At 36.2% G+C, this 21,795-nt stretch overlaps 1 protein-coding gene across 4 annotated transcripts; it reads left to right on the forward strand.

Annotated features, from left to right (window-relative positions):
* The first annotated feature begins 226 nt into the window (after nucleotides 1-226).
* LOC119788611 (macrophage mannose receptor 1-like) lies at nucleotides 227-6,260 on the forward strand. 4 transcript variants are annotated; one of them, XM_038293140.1, is made up of 6 exons: nucleotides 227-332; nucleotides 425-613; nucleotides 4,042-4,233; nucleotides 4,330-4,680; nucleotides 4,833-4,921; nucleotides 5,934-6,260. In XM_038293140.1, the coding sequence occupies exons 1-6, from the start codon at nucleotides 296-298 to the stop codon at nucleotides 6,021-6,023; spliced, it is 948 nt and encodes a 315-aa protein (XP_038149068.1). In that variant the 5' UTR covers nucleotides 227-295; the 3' UTR covers nucleotides 6,024-6,260. The 4 variants fall into 4 exon arrangements, 3 of the variants coding, with proteins under 3 accessions (XP_038149068.1, XP_038149069.1, XP_038149067.1); XM_038293141.1 differs by lacking the exon at nucleotides 425-613 and having other exon boundaries at nucleotides 242-332; nucleotides 3,853-4,233; XM_038293139.1 differs by lacking the exons at nucleotides 227-332; nucleotides 425-613 and adding an exon at nucleotides 3,649-3,756 and having other exon boundaries at nucleotides 3,853-4,233.
* The last annotated feature ends 15,535 nt before the right edge of the window (nucleotides 6,261-21,795 follow it).

The raw sequence follows: 21,795 nt of genomic DNA on the forward strand, positions 1-21,795 counted from the left end.
ATCTTTTACTTTTTGTAAAGTAAGTGTTCTTGCTATCTCATAAGAACGTACTGTCATGTAAGACACTGAGCGATAGTTAAGAACGTGTTTTACTTTAAGTAAGACATGGAACACTGGAGAGCTGCATGTAGGCAAACTTTTGTGATGAGTTTGACATTAATATTTGCATGCAGACTACCATTGTGTCATACATTTTGCATGAAAAGCCTTAAGCCTTGGTGAGTACTTGGCAATCCCACAATCTGTCTTCATTATAGTAGATCTTTCCTTTACAGGTCTGCAGGGAGGAAGCATAATGGAAAGGATCTTGCTGAGAGCAATGCTTCTATCAAGTCAGTGAGTTTTTGAGGTTGTTTATAATTTGCATTTAAATAATGGATTGTGAATCGGCCCCAACAAAACATTTGCTTTTTTTATCTTTTAGATTGCTTCAGCCTCTTCTCCAGTTTCACTCGCCATTACCACTTCTTCAGTGTACCTTTGACTTGGAATGAAGCTCAGACGTTCTGCAGACAGAAATACACAGACCTGGCCACCATAGAAAACTCTGAAGAACATAACTTGCTTTATAAAACGCTTCAATCTGCTGGTTACACCTCTGACGTCTGGATTGGTTTGTACAGTGAAATCCAACACATTGTATCTACCTTACCAATAATATATTGATTTCTGTTTATGCTATAATAAAGTCCTAAACCCTCAAAGCCAATACTGGGCAGGCCTTATCTCTGCATTCAACACCAAGATATTAGCTGTAGATTTTCCTGTAAGCTGTGAGCAGCAGCCTTAAGCCAAGGTAGGTGTCAAGTAAATCAAACAGATGCTTGCTTGATTGAATTACATTTTGTGGAGTTTTGAGATAACGTTAGAGACATTTTGTAAGTTTTAACTGAAAAATATCTTTACAATAGCCTTTTTATTTGACCTTCTACGACTAAAACATTGTTTGATGAGCAGACTGACACCTCAGTCGTTCAGCGATGAGGAATCTTTGAGCCTAATTTCCTTCGAGGTACTTTAGTTCGGACGTCGCCGCGCTTTTTCTGCAGATGTGACTTCAGGCATGTTCATACTAAATAGTTCCAACCTAGAAAACAATCGAAGCGATATATTGAAAATGAATTTTCTGGATATTCAGATGCGACCTGCATCCAGTTCAGTTCACACATTAAAGGGAACTTGTTAAATATGAGCCTATGCTATTTTCAATCAATTTTAATCAGTGTAATCATACCGCTCAATTGTTTCATGCATCTGGCATATACCTAAGATGGTACATATTCCCATCTAGAATATATTTTTTTTGTTTGGTTGATGATTTATTTGTTTATTTTGCTGTTTTAGGAAGAATTTGCTCTTTTTATTATTTGTTCTGACAATATTAAGTAAAAATATACATATTTTTTGTAGTATGTAATTCAAACTGTAAGAGTTCAACAAAATAAAAATCATGATCATCACAATAAATATTGCTTTCATCAAATTCTATATCAATTTTGAAACATTCTTTCAGTCAGTAATATCAGTCTGGGTGTTGTGTTTGAGACTAACAGCTTTGTGTGACTTTCAATGTTAGGAGATTTGCCAAGAAAAAGAAAGCAGCCCACTCCTTGAAAACAAGCCCAAAACAAACTCAACAGGTACTCCTCCATATTGTCTATCTGAAGTCCAGAGATTTACTCTTGGAGGAGAAATGTGCCACTTTTAAACAAAAAAGTATACATTTATATTGGCATTAACCATAAGCAACAGCAATGTTTTTTTTTACCATGAACTTTTAAAATCATTTAAATCATTTTAATACCTTTTACTTTTAAAACCTGATCAAAAGGAAAGTGCATTTTTGGGAAACTGACCATAAACACAATTTGCCAAGAAAAACAAAAACAAACAACAAAGTTTAGAGTTCGCCCCTTTTAAAAGAAAAATTACAGTTGGTGTAAAGCTACCATCTTTCTTTGTTTTTGGACTTAACTAGGTTCATTGTGAGAACATTCATTCTACATCAGGTTTTCAATGGACTTTCGAGCAAAGACAGAGCAAATAGGGCAAGTTCTCTGAAAGCCTGCCCTCAACTAACCTGGCATTAGCCAGATTGATGAGTTGAGTTCTTCGTTATCTATCTGGGATGGCTGCCGTTCAGTCTGTCTGTGAAAATAAGGGACGTTTAGTACAATACTTCGAGCTCATTGGGTGACATGTCAGCTAGTACTCGCCTTCCATCATATAATTTCAGCCAATCATAGCAGCCAAATTTAGCAGCGAATCGTCTGCAGCAAATCATCTGCATCCTCTTCAATGTTTTCACAATTAGCGGAGTAGGCTAGATTGATGAGTTGCACAAAGTGGAACTTTACATTATCTGTTAGAGTCACATGGATGTTTAACTATCCAAGACAAAATAAGGAGTTGAAATGTGGGGAGGAGTACTTTCAAACCACAATTCAACCTTTTCCCAAAGCTGATGATTCCTCTGATCTTCTTCACTACCTGGAGAGGTATGAGGAATATTTTGTTCCTTGACCCACTCACTTAAAAGGAGCACATGGCCGTTCTTTATAATGAGCTTCAGGGGAATAATGGGATATGCCATGTCCTAAAATCCAAACCAGGAGAAATAATAATAATTACTACGTGTGTGTTGTATTCTTGTGAGAAGACTATGAGAATTAGCTGGCTGAGAAAGTGTGCAACAAAATCCAAAAAGGGACTTTGCCTCCATGTATCAATCACTGTACAAATGTTGGAAACTTATGATAAATGAAGGAGATCTTGTTATACTACAACTAAGTTCTTCAGCTTCTTGTTGAGAGATAGATCCCTCTTTACCATGGAAAGGGAAAATACTAATCAATCACCAAGCTGTACTGTTTTAGAGTTCCTTCAAAAAGTAATATTTCCACTTCAGTTTCGACTGACATCTTGACTAACAACTTATTCTCACTAGACTGTGCAAAAGCTATTTTTAAGAGAGGTCATACATGTTTACGTAAACTCTCACACAACTTGCAATTGCATAAAGAAAACCAAACCTTTGCACAAAGACGTTTTCATGTTTTCTGATTGATATCAAATCTAATGTTATTTCCCTCCTTTTTCTTTTTTATTTAGTTGTTAATTCAATTCAGTTTATTTATATAGCACCAAATCACAACATGTGTAATCTCAATGCATTGACAGAGACAATTCTACCAGATATTCAATAAGATTGGTTCAAAGTGTTCTGTCTAAGGAAAACCAGTTGATTTCATCGACTCCCTTTTAACAGGAAGAAACCTCCAGCAGAACCAGGCTCAGTGTGAGCGGCCATCTGCAGAGGCCGGCTGGGGTTAAAGGAGATAGAATAAAGCAGAATGATGAAAGAGTTCCCTATGTGCTCCAGCAGTCTAAGCCCATAAACAGCATAACTATAGAGATAACTCAAGAAAAGCCTGAACCACTCTGACTATAATCTTTTGGATTTCAAGTACAGTAACTGTTCTTTCTATCTCATAAGAATGTACGTAAGTGAGACATGGAAACACTGCAGAGCTGCATGTAGGCAAGTCTTTTTTTTTATCAGTTTGACTGTAATATTTGCATGCAGCCTGCCATTTTGTCACACATTTTGCATAAAAAGCCTAAAGCACTAGTGAGTTTCAACAGACTACTCAGCAATCCCACTATCTGTGTTCATTACTGTAGATCTTTCCTTTACAGGTCTGAAGCGAAGAATGATAATGGAAAGGATCTTGCTGAGAGCAATGCTTCTATCAAGTCAGTGAGTTTTGTTGTTTATAATTTGCATTAAAATAACGGACTGTGAATCAACCCCAACAAAACATTTACAAATGTTTTTTTTTATTATTTTAGATTGCTTCAGCCTCTTCTCCAGTTTCACTCGCCATTACCACTTCTTCAGTGAACCTTTGACTTGGAATGAAGCTCAGACTTTCTGCAGACAGAAATACACAGACCTGGCCACCATAGAAAACTCTGAAGAACATAACTTGCTTTATAAAACGCTTCAATCTGCTGGTTACAGCTCTGACGTCTGGATTGGTTTGTACAGTGAAATCGACTGGAAGTGGTCGGATGGGTATACTGGAGCTGGTGCTGATTACAGGCACTGGAGAAGTGCATACAATGAACCAGAATTTTATCAGGCAAGTCAATTGTGTGTAAGTTCTTGGAAAGATGGAAATTGGTATGATGATGACTGTGCACTAAAGCGCCAATTTATCTGTAACACCGGTAAGTGGAATTATACAATTTTATTATTCAGTATAGTATACAATAATATGATATTTAAAAAGAGAAAACTCTTTAACGCATCCCTCTTTTGTACAGGGACACCAGAGGAACCTCAATTCACTCATCAAAACGAAAACATGAACTGGTCTAGTGCTCAAAGGTTCTGCCGGGAAAACTTTATTGACCTTGCAACTGTAAGGACTAATGCAGAAAATAATATGTTAGCGACAGCAATACCTTCTGACTATGCATGGATCGGTCTGTTTAGAGACCCAAACTTTTTTTGGTCCGATCAAAGCAGCTTCCTGTTTAGTGCCTGGGACTCTGTCAATAATCCAATCGGCTCAAAGACAGTGATATGTGGTGCTACATCTTCTGGGAGATCTGGAAAATGGAAATTTTTATCATGTGAACAAAGATTGCCGTTTGTCTGCTACAGTCCCCATGGTGATTATTTTACTCCATGTAAAAACCAAAGAAAAAATAAAACAACAGTATAAATAACTATTATACTTAATAGTTATTTGATTAAACTTATTTTTTTAATTTGCAGAATCAGTTTAAATCTAATAAAACATCTCTTCTTCTTGATTAACCAGTTTTCAAAAAGGTAGTTAAGCTGAGACTGAAGGCAGAGGACTCCGTGAATCTGAATGACCCTGTTCTGAAAGAGAAAATCCTGAAAAAGGTAAGTCAGATATGGCACCATGTACAGTTGTGTTAGAAAGTGTACATAACCTCCCATTAAAGACTATTACAAATTCCGACTAGTCAAGCCAATAACACAAAACTGAAAAATATAATAACAAATACAAAATGACTCAAAAATAAATGGTAAAATATCAAATTGATTTTGAGATTAAATAATAATAAAAAAAATCTTAAAAAAAATGTTCCTGACAAATTAATGTACATTGATCTTAAACAGTGAACCAACAATCCTGACCAAAGTTTCAGAAGAATGATTGAACATTTCTATCACATTATGGAAAAATATGATTTCAGTGTTTGCCTTAAAAGCTTGTTTACTTGATTTATTTGTTATTACATATGTATATGTATAAAAATGTGCCGCTTGTAACAAAATACATTTGAAAAAACTCTTTCTTCCAAATAAAAGGAGAATAAATTAAAAGAACTAGAAGAAGCTGTAAAAGGCTTGAGAGTAGGGCAGAGGTTCACATCCCAGTAGGATATCAAATCTTAATATACAGTAAGAACTACGACTAAATGGTTTTAGATAGTCCTAAATCCAATTGAGATACTGTTTGTATGGTATCCATAGAGAATTAAATCAGATTGAACTCAAACTTTTTTTGCAAAGAAAAATGGGTGAATATCTTATCTCTAAAGCTGATGAGAAAAAAAAAAACAAATGTAGCAAAAAGTATAGTATTTATTTAAAGGAGCTAAATGAAAATGTGTCTCACACTTTTCAGCTTTGTATTTGCAAACCTCCAACAACTTCTTATGAAACTCATTTTACTTCAACCTTCTCAAAATCACGTTTTGTGTCAGTTTATCACATAAAATCCCAAAAGAATCCATAATAAAACAAAATCAAAGTATAAATGTTTAAATGGTGAAAGGTTATTGTAACTTTGTCAAAGCACAGCACATTTCTTTGCAAATGTAATGTTTTTATTTTGTGTGGGGAAAAAACTACTTGTTTTTTTAAATGGCTTCTGTGTGTACCCCAGCTTCAAGACAGACTCCAGGAGAGAGGAATGAATGCCACCCTAAAGTGGAGCAAGGATCTCAATAGAGAAACTGTCAAGAAGGAGCTGTAAACTTAGATCTGAATTATAATCCCAGATGCTTCTAGAATTGTTTCTTTTAAATATGGTATAAATAACAATGTTAGAGCACGGCAGCAGTATGCACTGCTGTTTTTGTCTTTGTTATTAAACTCATGAGTTCAAACTTTGCTGCAGTTCATATATTTCACTCAGGCATACCATTGTATCTACCTTACCAATAATATACTGATTTCTGTTTATGCTATAATAAAGTCCTAAACCCTCAAAGCCAATACTGGGCAGGCCTTATCTCTGCATTCAACACCAAGATATTAGCTGTAGATTTTCCTGTAAGCTGTGAGGAGCAGCCTTAAAACAAGGTAGGTGTCAAGTAAATCAAACAGATGCTTGCTTGATTGAATTACATTTTGTGGAATTTTAAGATAACGTTAGAGACATTTTGTAAGTTTTAACTGAAAAATATCTTTACAATAGCCTTTTTATTTGACCCTTTACAACTACAACATTGTTTGATGAGCAGACTGACACCTCAGTCGTTCAGCGATGAGGAATCTTTGAGGTACTTTGGTTCAGATGTTGCCGCGCTTTTTCTGCAGATGTGACGTTAAGCATGTTCATACTAAATAGTTCCAACTTAGCAAACAATCAAAGTGGTATATTCAAGATGGATTTTGTGGATATTTAGTAGCATCCAGTTCAGTTCAGACAATAAGGGGAACTAAGGGGTGAAAGAAGAAGAAAAAAAACCTTGTCAAGTATGAGTTTATGCTATTTTAAATCAATTCTAATCATTTTATTCATACTTCTCAATTGTTCCATGCATCTGGCATATACCCAAGATGCTACATACTCCTATATGGACAATTGTTGTTTTGTAGTTGTTGATGATTTGTTTGTTTAATTTGCTTTTTTAGGAAGAATTTGCTGTTGTTATCATTTGATCTGACTATATATAGTAAAAATATATATTTTTTGTGCTATGTAATTCAAACAAAAATTAAAAAAACGTTGATCATGAAAATGAATATTGCTTTCTTAACCTTTGGTGTGCCATGTTGTGTATGTATATTCATATCTTACCAATTTCTAATTTGCTTTAATACCCTAGTTTTTGAGAAGCTCTGTCTGTGTTTTTTTTTCTTTTTGTTTGTTTTCCTTTTTATTTCTATGTTTTTTTTGTTGTTGTTTTTTTCTTTCTGAGTTGAGTAAAATAATTACTTTCATAACTACAAAGAGAACTTGTTCAGATAATGACATGTTTGTATTTAAAAATGAAAAATCTCAACGAAAAATATATTGGTAAAAAAAAAAATCAAGTCAAACATATTTTAGCTAAAAATGATTACAGTTTAAGATGGATTTTGTGTTTGAAAACCAAAGTTTATCTGGAAGAATTTGGGATATGATCAAATTAGCTTTTCACCAATTTAGAGCAATTGGAATGTTTTCAAACCAATTCACAATGCAAATCCATGAGGTGAATATTTGGCCAAATAAAGTTCTATTAAATGATTTGCTTAATCAGGAACCAGTAACCTCTAGTTAAATTATTTTCTACCCTCTTTGAAATAGCTAGCAGCGAATAAACATCAGGATTCCACTAAATGACTCTTGGTCATACTGAAATGTAATGAGCATCTGAGGAACACATGAACACTAATGTTTTATTAATGTTTAAACCCTTGAAACAAATATGTCCAAGCTTCAACAACTGTTCAAAACATATTACTGTGGCATAGCATAACATGTGATCAGGGGCGTAGGTTGGATTTCAACTTTGGTAGGGACACTGTTGGTCTCCAGTTTCATTGGTCTGACGTCATTGGTCCTATGCAAAAATATGCATGCTCTTTTTTTATGCTTAATGTGAACATCAGGGCACATTTTGTTTAAAGAGAACAGCAGCATTTCTTGCTACATTAATGCAAATCTTATAAGCACTACACACACCAGATGCAGTTTATCAACGTTTAAAGCATCACTGGCTCTGACCAATGTGGAGTTAGGACCTTTTTTCCGCTTTGAAAAGGTTTGCATTTAAACTAACCAGCGACTAAGACAGTAGGTAAATACGTGCCTATTTAACCAAATATAGTCTAAATATGTCTGTTATATGTGGATTTATCCTGTGTTTTCTTTTGAAGATATAGAATTATGCAGAGGCAAACAGAGGTAAACCCCACTCTTATTTTTTTTTTATCTAATATGCTCTCTCTGTATCATGCAAAATAATACATTAAAGGGACGGCAAATAAATGTATTGTATTTACATGTGCACTGGAACTATAAGAGGAACTGACACTGAGCTTTAAAATATTAACTTCACTAGTTGTACATGTGGGCTGTAGTTACTCTGTGTCGCCCATTTCATGTATTTTATGTAGGGCTGAAACAATTAATCATATTAATCGATTATTTAAATAATCATCAACTAATTTAGTAATTGATTAATCATTAACTGGAGCATAGGGCCAATAATATGTGTCTTTAGCTGACAGAGTGACTCAATTAGAGTAGGAATTATACCAAGATTTAAAAAAAATTTGTAAACATTTTGCATTTAAAATGTTATGCCATATGCCATGATCATACTTTTTGGACAGGGGGAACCAGTGTCCATATTTCATCCTGATAGGATGCCCAGAGAAGAAAACGCAGCTTTGGTGAATAACAGCTGGGGGACTTCAGCAGCCCCCCCTTTTTCAGCCAAAGCAGTCACATGGAAACCAGCAGAGGTGTGAAAACCTACCCCCCTCCCTGTGAGTACAGAGAAAACCACAGAGCACACAGGATTCTGCCTCTTTTGCCTCTTCTGCTCTTTCTCCCTCTTCTGATCCAGCCTGCTTCGGCTCCTGCTCTCAAAGCTGGGGCCCACTGTGGCCCACAGTGGAGATGCGGGCCCCAGGGGAACTAGATCCCCAGAACCATCGAGGATAAGTCGAACCCTTCAGAACCAAACTGCTGCAAACAGAACTTTTGCAACACATTTCTCTTGAGTTTCAGAACTTACAGAGCCAAACTGGATGAAGACCATGCCCTGGTGTGAGACTGAGAGGACCCCTGCTGTGAGACTGAGACAATGAGTCCCTGACTGCAGAGCTGCAAATGGATGAAACTCAAGCTTTCCAAATGGACATGGAAAAAGGTTTGCAGGTCTGGCATGATTAGGGACAGAACAAGCAATGTGTCTTTTGATGATGCTAATCATATCACGTGTGTTTACTGCTGGGTAAAGACAACACTAATTGATGCTAAAGAATGGACTGCATGCTATGCTATGCTACAGGAATATATGTTGAGCTGTTGCTAAAGCTTAGACAAGCTTTATTCACTAAGGATTTAAACACTGATGTAACATTAATGTTCATGTGTTCCTCAGATGCTCATTACATTTCCATTACCAAGTATGACCAAGAGTCATTTAGTGGAATCCTGATGTCTATTCGCTGCTAGCTATTTCAAAGAGGGTAAAAGAATCATTTAGCTAAAGGTTATTGGTTCTTGATTAAGCAAATCATTCAATAGAACATTATTTGGCCAAATAATGTTTTATTCACCTCATGGATTTGCATTGTGAATTGGTCTGAAAACATTCTAATTTCTTTAAAATTAGTGAAAAGCTAATTTGATCATATCCCAAATTCTTCCAGATAAACTTTGGTTTCAAACACAGAATCCATCTTAAACTGTAATATGGTTTTCAACCGTTTTCCCCTTCCTCTTTGTACATAGTAGTTAGTTTAGTTTAGTTGAGTTTTACTTTTCTTAGTTGAGAGTGTTAAACTGAAATACGTTTGACGTGGAGCTGAATGATTTTTGTTGATAAAATCTTATATTTTGAACAGAAGTTGTGGTGAATTTATTCCATGTATGTGCAGAAATAACTGTTTGACCATGATTAGTGCTCGAATCACTCTTTCATCTATTGTTCTAACACACAGTTAGTAGGACTGTGTGTCATAAACAGTATATAACAGCTGAAATAATATCTGATTAAATAAGATATTTTACCACCCCTACAGGGGAGGGCAATAAACATCTTAAAGTATCCGAAACATAAATTCCCAGCGGGCTGGGAATAGAATTTAACTCTAGAATCACAACAAAGATAAAAAAGTTTTAGTCTGTCAATATTCTCCATCCAGAACTCCTCAAGAGGAAATGTTTCTGTTTCACCTGGTTTCATTTTCTAAAAAATCTTCTTTAAGGAACCTTTCGCTATCTGATTATTAATCAATTCATTAAAAAACTAATCTACAGATTAATCAATTGCCAAAATAATCATAAGTTGCAGCCCTAATTTGATGCTAACATTCCAAACACATTTCTTCCATTATACTGAAGGGCAGCTGCTTCACCTTGAGGCTCATTATATCTGGGTTTCCTACAATCATATAATGTTTCTATTATACAAGTGTGTTTTAATAGTAACTGATTAAATGTAACACCACCTTTCATCATCATCCTATATTTCTTACTGTCTGACTGTTTAAATAGCTCCTTAAGTCTATTTTCTTTTTTAGTGGCATCATCTACAAACACAATGCTAAGAATGAGCCTAAGTGTAATAAAATATAAAATCACTTTTAATAATGATAAAAGACAATATAACACTATCTTTTCTGTAATGTAATAGTATCCAAAATAAACAGCCAGGTTCAAGCATTATTTACCAGACATTAATGTTTGTACTAATTTACCTACGGACATGTGGAAATCTAGAAAAATAGAATCAGTGTAAATAGAGTTCCTCTGTTTGTCTTTATCCTATTTAAAGAAGTAGAAGTCAATTAAATTAAATTATTTTTATGTGGAAAACAAAAAATAGCAAATCCTTCTCGTGTTGTTATGTTCTACAAAAGAAATTGCAGCTGTTATTTATACCTGCCGTCAAAAACAATAATAGCAAAGAAATATTGGTAAAAGGGAATCAGAAATGTTGATAGCTTACAGTCTTTGCTTGTCCATTTTAACAGCAGTTTCCAGAACTCCTTGTCTGACTGAGAATATTTAGTTTTATAAAATATATAAATTAAAAAAAAACTTTGGTTACTTACATTTCTCAAGTTCCACAAATGCAAACTCTCTCCTGCTTCTTTACAGAACTGCAATCAGAAGCTTTCGCCTGTTTTAGTGTAGATAATATTTTGTCTTTTTAATTGGGACTAGTTTCGTAGCCTAATATTAATTTTGGTAACCACAATTAATATTACTGGTATTTTTTTTTTTTATTCCGCGCTCCAAGCATGCACGTGCACACATACAGACTATAAAACTTAAGGCAGAAAAGTGGAGTTAAACAGTGCAGCTCCATGCGCTGCAACGTGAAATGGACAGGAAAGACCAGGCAGCTGCAGCTACCAGGCAGAGGAGCTGAGAGAGGAAAAGGAACCACTGCTGCAACAACGCTGGATTGGAAACTATAAAGATGTTGTTCACATCGAATTATTGGTAGGGACAAGTAGGTTGCTCCAAAATTTGGGTAGGGACATGTGCCTAGGTCCCTATGCAAACCTACACCCATGCCTGCGATCCTTCCTGTTAGCTTTGTCTTTACTCATCCGTAAACACATGAAATGATCAAAATTGTCAAAAGACATATTGTTTGTTTTGTCCCTAATTGTGCCAGACCTGCAAACCTCTGTCCATATCTGTTCGGAAGGCTTGAGTTTTCATCCAGCTGGGTGTTGTGTTTGGGACTAACAGCTTTGTCTGACTTTTACTGTTGGCAGATTTGCCAAGAAAAAAAGCAAACCACTCCCTGAAAACAAGCCAAAAACAAACTCAAAAGGTACTCCTCCATATTATCTATCTGAAGCTAAGAGATTTACTCTTGGATGAGAAAATTATACATTTGTTATGGATTTAACCATAAGCAACAGCAATGTTATCACTATGAACTTTTTAAATAATTTAAATCATTTTAATACCTTTTACTTTTAAAACCTGAGTAAATGGAAAGTGCATTTTTAGGAAACTGACCATAAACACAATTGGCCAAAAAAAAAAAAAAAAACATACATTGAAACAAACAAAGTTTAATCTTTCCCTCCCTTTAAGAGAAAACTCATACATGAACCTAATTGAGCAGACTGGGTGTAAAGCTACCATCTTTCCTTGTTCTTGGTTCTCCATCAAGCTTGTTCCACTGTATTCCTGTATCACAGGAATCATATAAAAATTTACATAAATGCTGGCTGCCACTGATTACGAAGATGTAAAAACAGTATTCAAATGACCAGGGCAACGTCAGCAGCTGGGAGTAGGGTGTGCAAACCTATTCAGATGACTTACTGGGAGAAAAACCTCTTTAGGTCATCCTAGATCGCAGTAAAAATGAAGAGATGGTTAACCCAGCGATCTGCTAGAGTCACACGGAAGATCAACTCTCCATCAGAAGGAGTAGAAATGTGGGGAGGAGCCCTTTCACCCTTTTCCTAAAGCTGGTGTTTCCTCTGATATTCTTTATTACCTGGAAAGGTATGAGGCATATGGCCCTTAACCCACTCACTTAAAAGGAGCATATGGCTGCTCTTTATAAAGTGCTTCTGGGGACTGCTGGGATGCATGATGTCATAGAATCCAAAAAAGGAGAAGTCTGGAATAATAATTTTGTGCTTTACTCTCTGGAGAAGACTATGAGAATTAGCTGAATTAGAAAGTGCTCATGGAGACTTACCTCCATGTATCAATCAATACAAAGCTGATTTATTTTATTTATTTTTTTATTAACCCTCCTGTAGCCAGTCATCCTCTATGGATGAGTCGTCATCCTATGGTTAATTCACACTGAACGCAATTACTGCAATAAGTTTGCCCCTTTCGGATGCTGTAGCCCATCTGACCTACATCGTTTTGCAGGCGATAAGCTCCACAGCATCATGGAATCTGCTGCTTGCTGTGTCCATCTTTTTTTTTTTTTTGCCATATTTTTATTAGAATTTTCTTCTGCACAAACATACCAAAAATACATGAAAAATAAAGCAAAAAATTTACATACAATGCAATCCCTCTGCCCACCCAAAAAAAAAAGGAGAAGAAAACCCCAGGGCTCACCCTATTTCTACAAGGCAAGGCAAGGCAAATTTATTTATATAGCACAATTCAGTACAAAGACAATGCAAAGTGCTTTACATGATTAAAATACAGGAAGATAAAACAGAATCAAAGCAAGTAGGAAAAAATAAAAAAAAATAAAATAAAAAATGCAGAAGAAAAAAAGAATATTAAAAACAGTTGTACTAAAGAAAATATGTTTTAGTTGAACTGTTTAACTAGAGCAGTCGAAGGCAATCCTAAACAAATGTGTTTTTAGTCTTGATTTAAAGGAACTCAGGCTTTCCGCACTTTTACAGTTTTCTGGAGGTTTGTTCCAGATAAGTGGAGCATAGGAACTAAATGCTGCTTCTCCATGTTTAGTTCTGGTTCTAGGTATGCAGAGCAGGCTGGAGCCAGAAGACCTGAGAGCTCTGGAGGGTTGATACACTGATAGCAAGTCTGTGATGTATTTAGGTGTACAGGAAGAAAATACATAAATAAGATTCTATTTACATGTCACAGTGTTCGACAAGGTGTAGGAAGAGAAACCAAATATCTTTAAAGTCTTCAAGCTTTCCTTTTGTTATATAGCTCAGTTTTTTCATTGCCAGGTTAGTGCTTAATAGTTTGATCCATTTACTTATCTTTGGCCTTTCTGTGTTCCTTCACTTCAGGGCAATCAAGTGTTTAGCCTGTAAAAGGCAAAAATTCACAAGTTTCTTTCTCTTCGTAGGTCCTCGTGTAATAAGCAAGGTTTTGTTGTGTCCATCTTTACATGGCGCACCTAGATTTACGGAGTGAGCCGTGGTATTTTATTTTTACTTTACACTACCACTTCCTACTATGTAGAAATTCTGCCCATGCAGACACAAACTCTGGAACTTACACAATGCTCCTTCAAGCACATTCTGTGATTAAGTTTTCTAAAAAGCACACTGAAGAACTTTGTTTACCTAAAGATAATTTCTTAAGTTTCCTAGGTTTTTGGTGTAAGAGATTATCACAGACTATCACAATAGTTTTACAGATTAGGTCAATAATCAGCTACAGCAACTGGTTCATATAACACAAAAGCAAATTAATATAATTTATTTTCATAGAATCATAACTGTGAGCTAAAGTAGAATTAAATGTACGGTTCAGAATACCATCACATAAAAATTGAGCAATTCAGTCCTACTTGATTCGTCCACATTTTGAATCATATGATGTCTACATCTAGGCTCTTAAGCTTTAGTTCTACATGAAGTCAATTGGAACAATAATTTTCCAAGGATTGGGAAGCTGGTAAAAATTCTAATTTGTTTCTTACATCTTTACAGGGTTAGAAACTACTCAATAAGTACTGCAAAAGGCCCAGCAGATGGCAGCACTACTACAAGCATAAAAATGTGCTATGCCTCTACTGAGCATATTTGATGCATGGCAGCATGATTTTACAGCAAACTCACATGATTCCAAATATTAAAATAGATAAAACTCCTGGATGAACATAACTATTAACTTTTGTCAAAGATCTACATCAGGTCATCATCAAACCAATAATGATGCAATAATAGAATATATAAATATCTGGCCTTCCTAACCAGATATAATTTTTCATTATATTACTTGCAAAAGCACAACATTTACAAATCAAAAATTAAGCTAAATAAATTAAATGTTTACTTTAATGGGTGATTTAAATAAAAAAAAAAATTAAAATTACATGATCAGTGAAACGCAAAATGGCATTTAAATTTTTAATATAAATAAAAATGTTTGTATGGCATTATTTTTCTTTTCCTATGTTATTTAGAAAAACAAAATCACATCTGCTTTTTTACATGACTAAAATGTAGATTTAAAATGATTTTAGGATGACAACACCTTCAAAAAAGGAATATTTTTCCACTTAGAATCTGGAAGCACATGAGTTTTCTCTGTGTACTATCAAACATCTCATAGATATTTATTAAATTAGCACTGCAACTCTTAGTGCAGTGTGTGGCTCATCATTATTTTTCTCTAGGAGTTTCTCCAGCCCTGTTTCCTTTCAGACGCAACAGTTAGTTTATTATGATGGTTTGTTTTCTTTATCAATCTGCTACCAGATTAATCGTGGAAACGAGTCTGTTTTCTCATCTGATCTTTACTGCCACAGTTTTCTGCAAACTAAGCACAGATTGTTAACCGGAGCAGAGCAATACAGAAGGTGACTGAATGAAATGCACTGCCAACCAATGGAGCTGGATAACACTTGCAAATCTCAAAAAAAAAAAGAAAACAAAATCCTGAAGAACTTGAAAATGCTTGAGACTCAATAATATCAACATAACCAACTTCATCTTGTTCTAAGTGTTGCATCAATGCCACTTTTTGCCACCGATACCCGATACCTGACTGTACAGTATTGGCTGATACCGAAACCATCTGTTTGAAATTGATGTGTGTGTGTATATATGAAGAACTGCATACTACTGGGATGTAATATAATTGCTATCATTGCTTTGTAAAGTTGCTGCCTACCTTTGTGAAGCAGGAAAAAGACTAATATAAAGTGAATCCAGTAGAACTTTTTGTTGCCTACCTGGAATGGGTGACAATAGTTGAATAAACTCTTGGCTCTCAAAACTGCCAACTAATGGAGCTAAATAACACTTGCACATCTAAAAAAAAGAAAATAAAACAAAATACTGAAGAACTTGAAAATGCTTGAGACTCAATAATATCAACATTACCAACTTCATCTCGTTCTAAGTGTTGCACCGATGCCACTTTTTTGCCACCGATACCTGACTGTACAGTATTGGCTGATACCGAAACCATCTGTTTGAAATTGATGTGTGTGTGTATATATGAAGAACTGCATACTACTTGGATGTAATATAATTGCCATCATGGCTTTGTCAAGCTGCTGCCTACCTTTGTGAAGCAGGAAAAAGACTAATACAAAGTGAATCCAGTAGAACTTTTTGTTGCCTACCTGGAATGGGTGACAGTAGTTGAATAAACTCTTGGCTCTCAAAATGGTATCAGTGCCCTATTTGTTGGTACTCGACGATACCGATACCATTTTAGTGCTTGATCTGGGCCCTGCCCGATACTGGTATTGGTGCAACACTACTCATTATTAGGTTAGGTGGAAGATGGTTGAGGACCCAAATGCAGAGATGAGGTCTTGCAGATTTAATGGATGTAGATGGCAACAGAAACACAAAACCAGGAGATGCCAGGGGAAACGCACATCAGGATCAAAGCAATGAAGAGAAACTAGCATTGAGGAACTGCACAGGAACAGTATATGTGGGAGACAGAACAAAGACTGGGTAAATGAGCTGATAGGGAGCAGGTGTGGATAGAAGCAACTAGGAGCTAGGGTGAAGGAGACTGGCACAAAGGGGTGACAGAGAGCAACACAAGAAACACAACACTGCTTAAATATAACTAGAAAACTACTACAATGACACAAAACAGGAAAAAAAAAACAATTACCAAGAAAACAGATCGACATAGATAAAAATGTAGCACAAAAAGAAACTTAAACAGAAGCAAAAAGTCGACAAAGGGCAGGATCATGACACTCATTGGGGATTAGATAATTTTTTGCAACATTTCTTTCCGGTAGATTGGAGAAAGATCTACCACAGATTATCTAATCAGTCCAGACAGATTTATAGGGAAGAGGTTCTATAAGTAATAAGACTGCTTTAAAATAGGACATACTTCACCCGTCATAGACATTAAAATGGTCTTGATGCAGCGAAAGTCTTTGACTGGGTGGAATCTGATTTTTTATTTGTCATGCCTTGAACATGTATAAAGTTATTCTACTCTAACCTGATTGCAAAGGTTATACATAATACAGCAACCTTAGTTCCTCTCAGTAGAGGCATACCTCAGGGATGTCCGCTGTCCCCTCTGCTTTTTGTATTTTTTAGTGAGCCATTATCCATCTCCCTTAAGCAGGCTTATTGTCACAGAGCAGAGTGGCTAACACCATAAGCTGGTCCTATATGGAGACTACTTCATTCTCTATGCAACTAACCCAAAAATCCTCTTTTGCTGTTTTTATCAACTTGCTCAATCAATCTGAGAAGCTCTTGGAATATAAAATCAATTTGACCAGAGTTTGTAATTCCTATTGAAAAAAAAAATGCTACTTTGCTATATGCTGTTTTGAATTATTTACATTAAAGATAATGTGAGCCTCTTGTAAATATTTTGAAGTGGATGTTACCTGTCATTTGGAAAAACTTTTTATAAAAGATTTTAAATGGAAAAAAACTCCCCTTGTCTTTTGCAGGAAGGGTTGATAGTTATTCCTTGATTCACTCTAGTTTATGGAAACCTTTACTTTGAAAGGTGGGTCAAAGAATAAAAAAATACTGCTTTATAGAGAAAAAAAAACTACAGGTTTTGGCTCTTTAAATTTTTTGTTGTTGTTGTTACTGGGCTTTTAATGTATAGAAAATTGTTTTGTGGGAAAAGAAAATCTGTCCCAATCTCATGACTGCTATAATTGGAATTATACCATCTCCTGTAGTAGCCTTTTATAGATAAATGCACATAATACTTTCACTAGCCTCGTTGCAAGAAGAAACATCTTGCTTAGCTGGAAAAGGCAACATACATCTGTATACATATACAGTCCGCCAGTCAATAAACTGGAAAAAGTTTAAAACATATTTACATGTCTTTAAGACACCGTTATAGAAACAAATCTACTGACACAATGCAGCTGTAAAGTATGCTGTCATTTTTAGTTTTAGCCTCAATGTCAAACAATTAAGAATAATAATTTTGAAGCATTGGGGAAGAGCCAACTACTGGTGCCATTTTAAACATCTGCTCATAGTAATCAGAGATCCTCTCGGAATATTGGCCTCTGATGTGGCGATCAGGAGGGTTCCTGGAAATCCTGGTCTGTGCTTTAAAAATAGAAAACTTTCTTGGATGGAAAGGAGGAGGTGGGGATGGAGCTACCCTGTAGATGGATGTAGTTGTTGACCGTCAGTGCCGTCATGCTCCCTGGGGTGCATGTAAATGGAGATGCTGCAAGGAGATGGGGCCTCTATCATCGGGATAACCATCTGGGGGGTTGAGAGGGGGGTTTCTATATGTTGGAGAACCTGGGGGTGAAATGTGCACACATTGGATGCTGTTTTGAAATTCTAGCTCCAGAGCCATCCAGCCCACCAGTTGGTCCATCACCAAGGAGACTATACCATGTGTCGTGCTGCGTGGGCCGCTGGCTGTCATTATCCAAACACACTCAGATCATATGCCTCTGTAGGTCAAGGTCTGGCTGCTGAAGTTTGTCCATCAACAAAGGAGCGGCGGTCGCTCTGACCCAGGCTGCAGAGTGATGAGCTGGCTGGAAACCTTCTATAGGATTAAGGTTACACTAAAAAGCGCCACCTAAAGGTCAATGTGGGGCTTGACTCTGTCGGGGATCTTCTCCATCAGCTCCTGAACCTTTGCTCTCCACAGACACCCACTCAGGGGTGTGAGTATAAATGAACTGGGTGCTTTTAGATAATATAATCCTCCTTCTCAAAGGTTAATGAATATTTAGTACAGCTGTGTATTAATACTCCTTAATCATTTTCTTATTTTGCTTATCATGCTTGCATTGCCTTGCCAGAGTTTTCTTTCTCCCGGTTGTACGTTTGGGGTCATTATGTTGTTTGAATTTGTACATCTAATCCAGGATAAAGTCTTTTAAGTCAGAAATAAGGTTTCTTTTTCCAGGTTTGTCAGTTTTTTTGTTTTTGTTTGTTTTTTAGCTCCAACCAACTGTCCATGCAAAATTCCAACTTTATAAAAGTATGATGCTGCCACTACCATGATTCATCATGGAGATGGTTTATTCAAGGTCAAGGGCAGTTTTTCTTTATTTATGAAATTTATTTTTTTTCTCCCTTAAGTTTCCTGTCTTCTATTGCTTATGGGAAACATTCTGTCCTTTTTTTTTAAGCAATATCTTTCTTTTCATGTATGCACATCAAAATCTAATTCTCAGAGTTGCCTTATCCCCCCTGCTTTAAAACTTTTCCTGCTTCTTTCCTTTTTCTTCACGATTCTGATTGTTCCAAAAAAACAAACAAAAACAATCCACTGGACTTGGTCTCCGAGTTTGAAGACGTTTTGCTTCCCATCCAAGAAGCTTTTTCAATTCAGAATATCAGGAATAGCGTTGAGTTTGAGGTTTTATACTGTAGCCGAACAAAGGCTTGTTTTTGTTTTGCATTTTGCAATTTGCATGTTTTCACTCAATGCTATTCCTGACTAACCTGACTCCGCCAGATGGATTTGCTCCGCATATCCATCTGGAAACCTTCCGTTGAAGTAATTTTGGGAAGGGGCGAAAATACTGGTTAGCTGATTGGCCTATGTTGGTGATAGACGGGCCAAATAAACCAACCAGATCAACGAAGCATATGACGTACTAACAGAGCGACGACGAAGAGGAGCCAATTGACAGATCAAACTCTTGCCGAAACCAGTCGGGAGAAGAGCAAAAACATCTTTTCCTCTGAGAAAAGCCTCCAGAGCAGTGTTTTGCTCTTCTTTCAGTGAAGAAATACTCTGTAATTCCGATAAAACTTGCTTGATAGCCACGCTAACGCTAGTTTCATCGGCTGAAGCCGCCATGTTCTTTAGACTGAACTGTTGCGCTTCTTGTTGCGTCACACCTCAACCCGCCTCAAAGGCAACGCTGATTGGACGTTCATTTGGTGAACGGCTCCAAATTTTCTTTAACGGAGAGTAGCCAGACTGATCTGCGAGTGAAACCTCGAAAGCTCGCGAGATCAGGATGGTCTCACTAGGCTAATTCCTGACATTTTGAATTGAAAAAGCTTCCTGGATGGGAAGCGAAATGTCTTCAAATTTGGAAACCAAGTCCAGTGGATTGTTTTAATTTTGTTGTTTTGGAATGACTATGACTTGGATGACTGAGAACCTTCACCAGCAGATGTTGATTATTCACTAATGTTCTTCACATAAAAGCTGGATTTATGTTTACATCAAATTACACACAGGTGGACTATGCATACTCAATATGTGACGAGTGAGAACAAACTGTTGCACTAGATAGTTATAACAGGTAACGGAGTAAAGATTGCTGAATGTAAAGGCATGCCAAACTTTATAGATTTTATTATCAGGCTCGCTTTGCAGTGAAAATGAAAAAGAATAAACGCATTAAAGTTTCTAGTTGTAATGTAATATATTGTAAAGGTTTGAGGGGTGTACCTAATTTTCTGTCAGTCTAAGTCTCTGTTTCACCTTGTATTATTACTGAGAAACAGGTTAGAATTCCTGCCTGCTTTGTTGAAGCTGCATGTATTCAGAAGCTCTTTATTAAATCAAAAATATTTCCATCTGTTTTATTTGGTTACATTTCAGAAAAAGTGAGTAGTTTCCATAAACTCAGTCATAAATACTTTAGGAGTCAGTTATGGGATCTTAATGATTGTTCTTAATTGTTCATCTTTGAAGGAGATAAAGAAAAAGAAACAGAAAATGTAAGATTTTAAGACAATATTTGGATGAACAAATGCAAATCGTTATAGATTAGCTGTAATTCAGACAGAGTGGAAGATTATTTATACTCCCATCGCATTTCACTGATCTTCTCTCCATAAATCTCCCCCTACACCTGGCCTCTTCAACTGATAAATCAACCATCATGTCCACAAATCTCCCTGTTTTCCTGCAGCTACATCGCCAAAAATCTCCAAGCAATCTGTTCTCTATCTTTTCTCACAAGCTTCTCACTGATATTTGGACAAATGTTCTTTAACAGGTTCCAGTCTTGACCATTTAAAAAAGACTAAAATGCTTGCAAAGATGTTTTAAAAGTGCTTTGAATGCTTTCAAAGTGGAGACTTTTGTGTAAGAATGGAAAAAATACCTGATCACAGGTTTTCTTATACCTTTTTTTGGGCCCCAGGAGGAATAGCAATAGCTTCATGCATTCATGGGGATACCATGAATAAACAATAACCAATGGTAGAAAATATACTACATCTACTTGATTACTGTTCTTGCATACTTTTCTTTGAGTATCTTCACTTACTTCAGTCATTTTTTGGGGCGGTAGCTAAAACTTTCACTCCACTATATTTCGAGGAAGCTCCTAGTTAGTCGTTCCTGTTTGTTCAGCTTAGCTTTGTAATCCTGAGCTATCTCTATAGTTATGCTGCTATAAGCTTAGACTTCTGGAGGACAGGGACCCCTATTTCACAATTCTGCTTCATTTTATCTCTATTCTCCCACTCTGCAGAATCTATTAGTTCAATCTCTAACCTTCTGCTCTCTCTGCTTTTTCTCATAGTAGCTTCGCCTCGTCTGTTCCAGTCCAGCTGTGACACCATCCTGGAAAGAAATATCAGCTGTGCTGCTGCAATCAACACCTTTGTTTATAGATGTTCGAGATCGGCCTGTTTTTCAGTGTGGTCCTGTTTCTCTGACTGTGACTGACTGGATGTGCTCTCTTCATCCTCTGACATAGGAGCTGGCTCGGGGGTCGTCTGCCTGGCTGTGTGTTTCCTGGAGGTTAAAAGGGAGTTTTTCCTCTCCACTGTCGCTACAGGCATGCTTTGGGTAAGGGATTGCCTTTGAGTTAATGAGTCAATGCAATCAAATGGTTTTCATTAGATAGAAATTTGACTGTATGATCTGTGACATGTGTTGTGAATTGGTGCTATATGAATAAACTGAATTAAATTGAATTAATCAGCTGTTGCTGTTTTTCATTTCAACATTTAAAATAGCA

The sequence above is a fragment of the Cyprinodon tularosa genome, unplaced genomic scaffold (assembly GCF_016077235.1).
Source record: "Cyprinodon tularosa strain WSP-4 unplaced genomic scaffold, ASM1607723v1 ctg321, whole genome shotgun sequence".
Taxonomy (NCBI): Eukaryota; Metazoa; Chordata; class Actinopteri; order Cyprinodontiformes; family Cyprinodontidae; genus Cyprinodon; species Cyprinodon tularosa.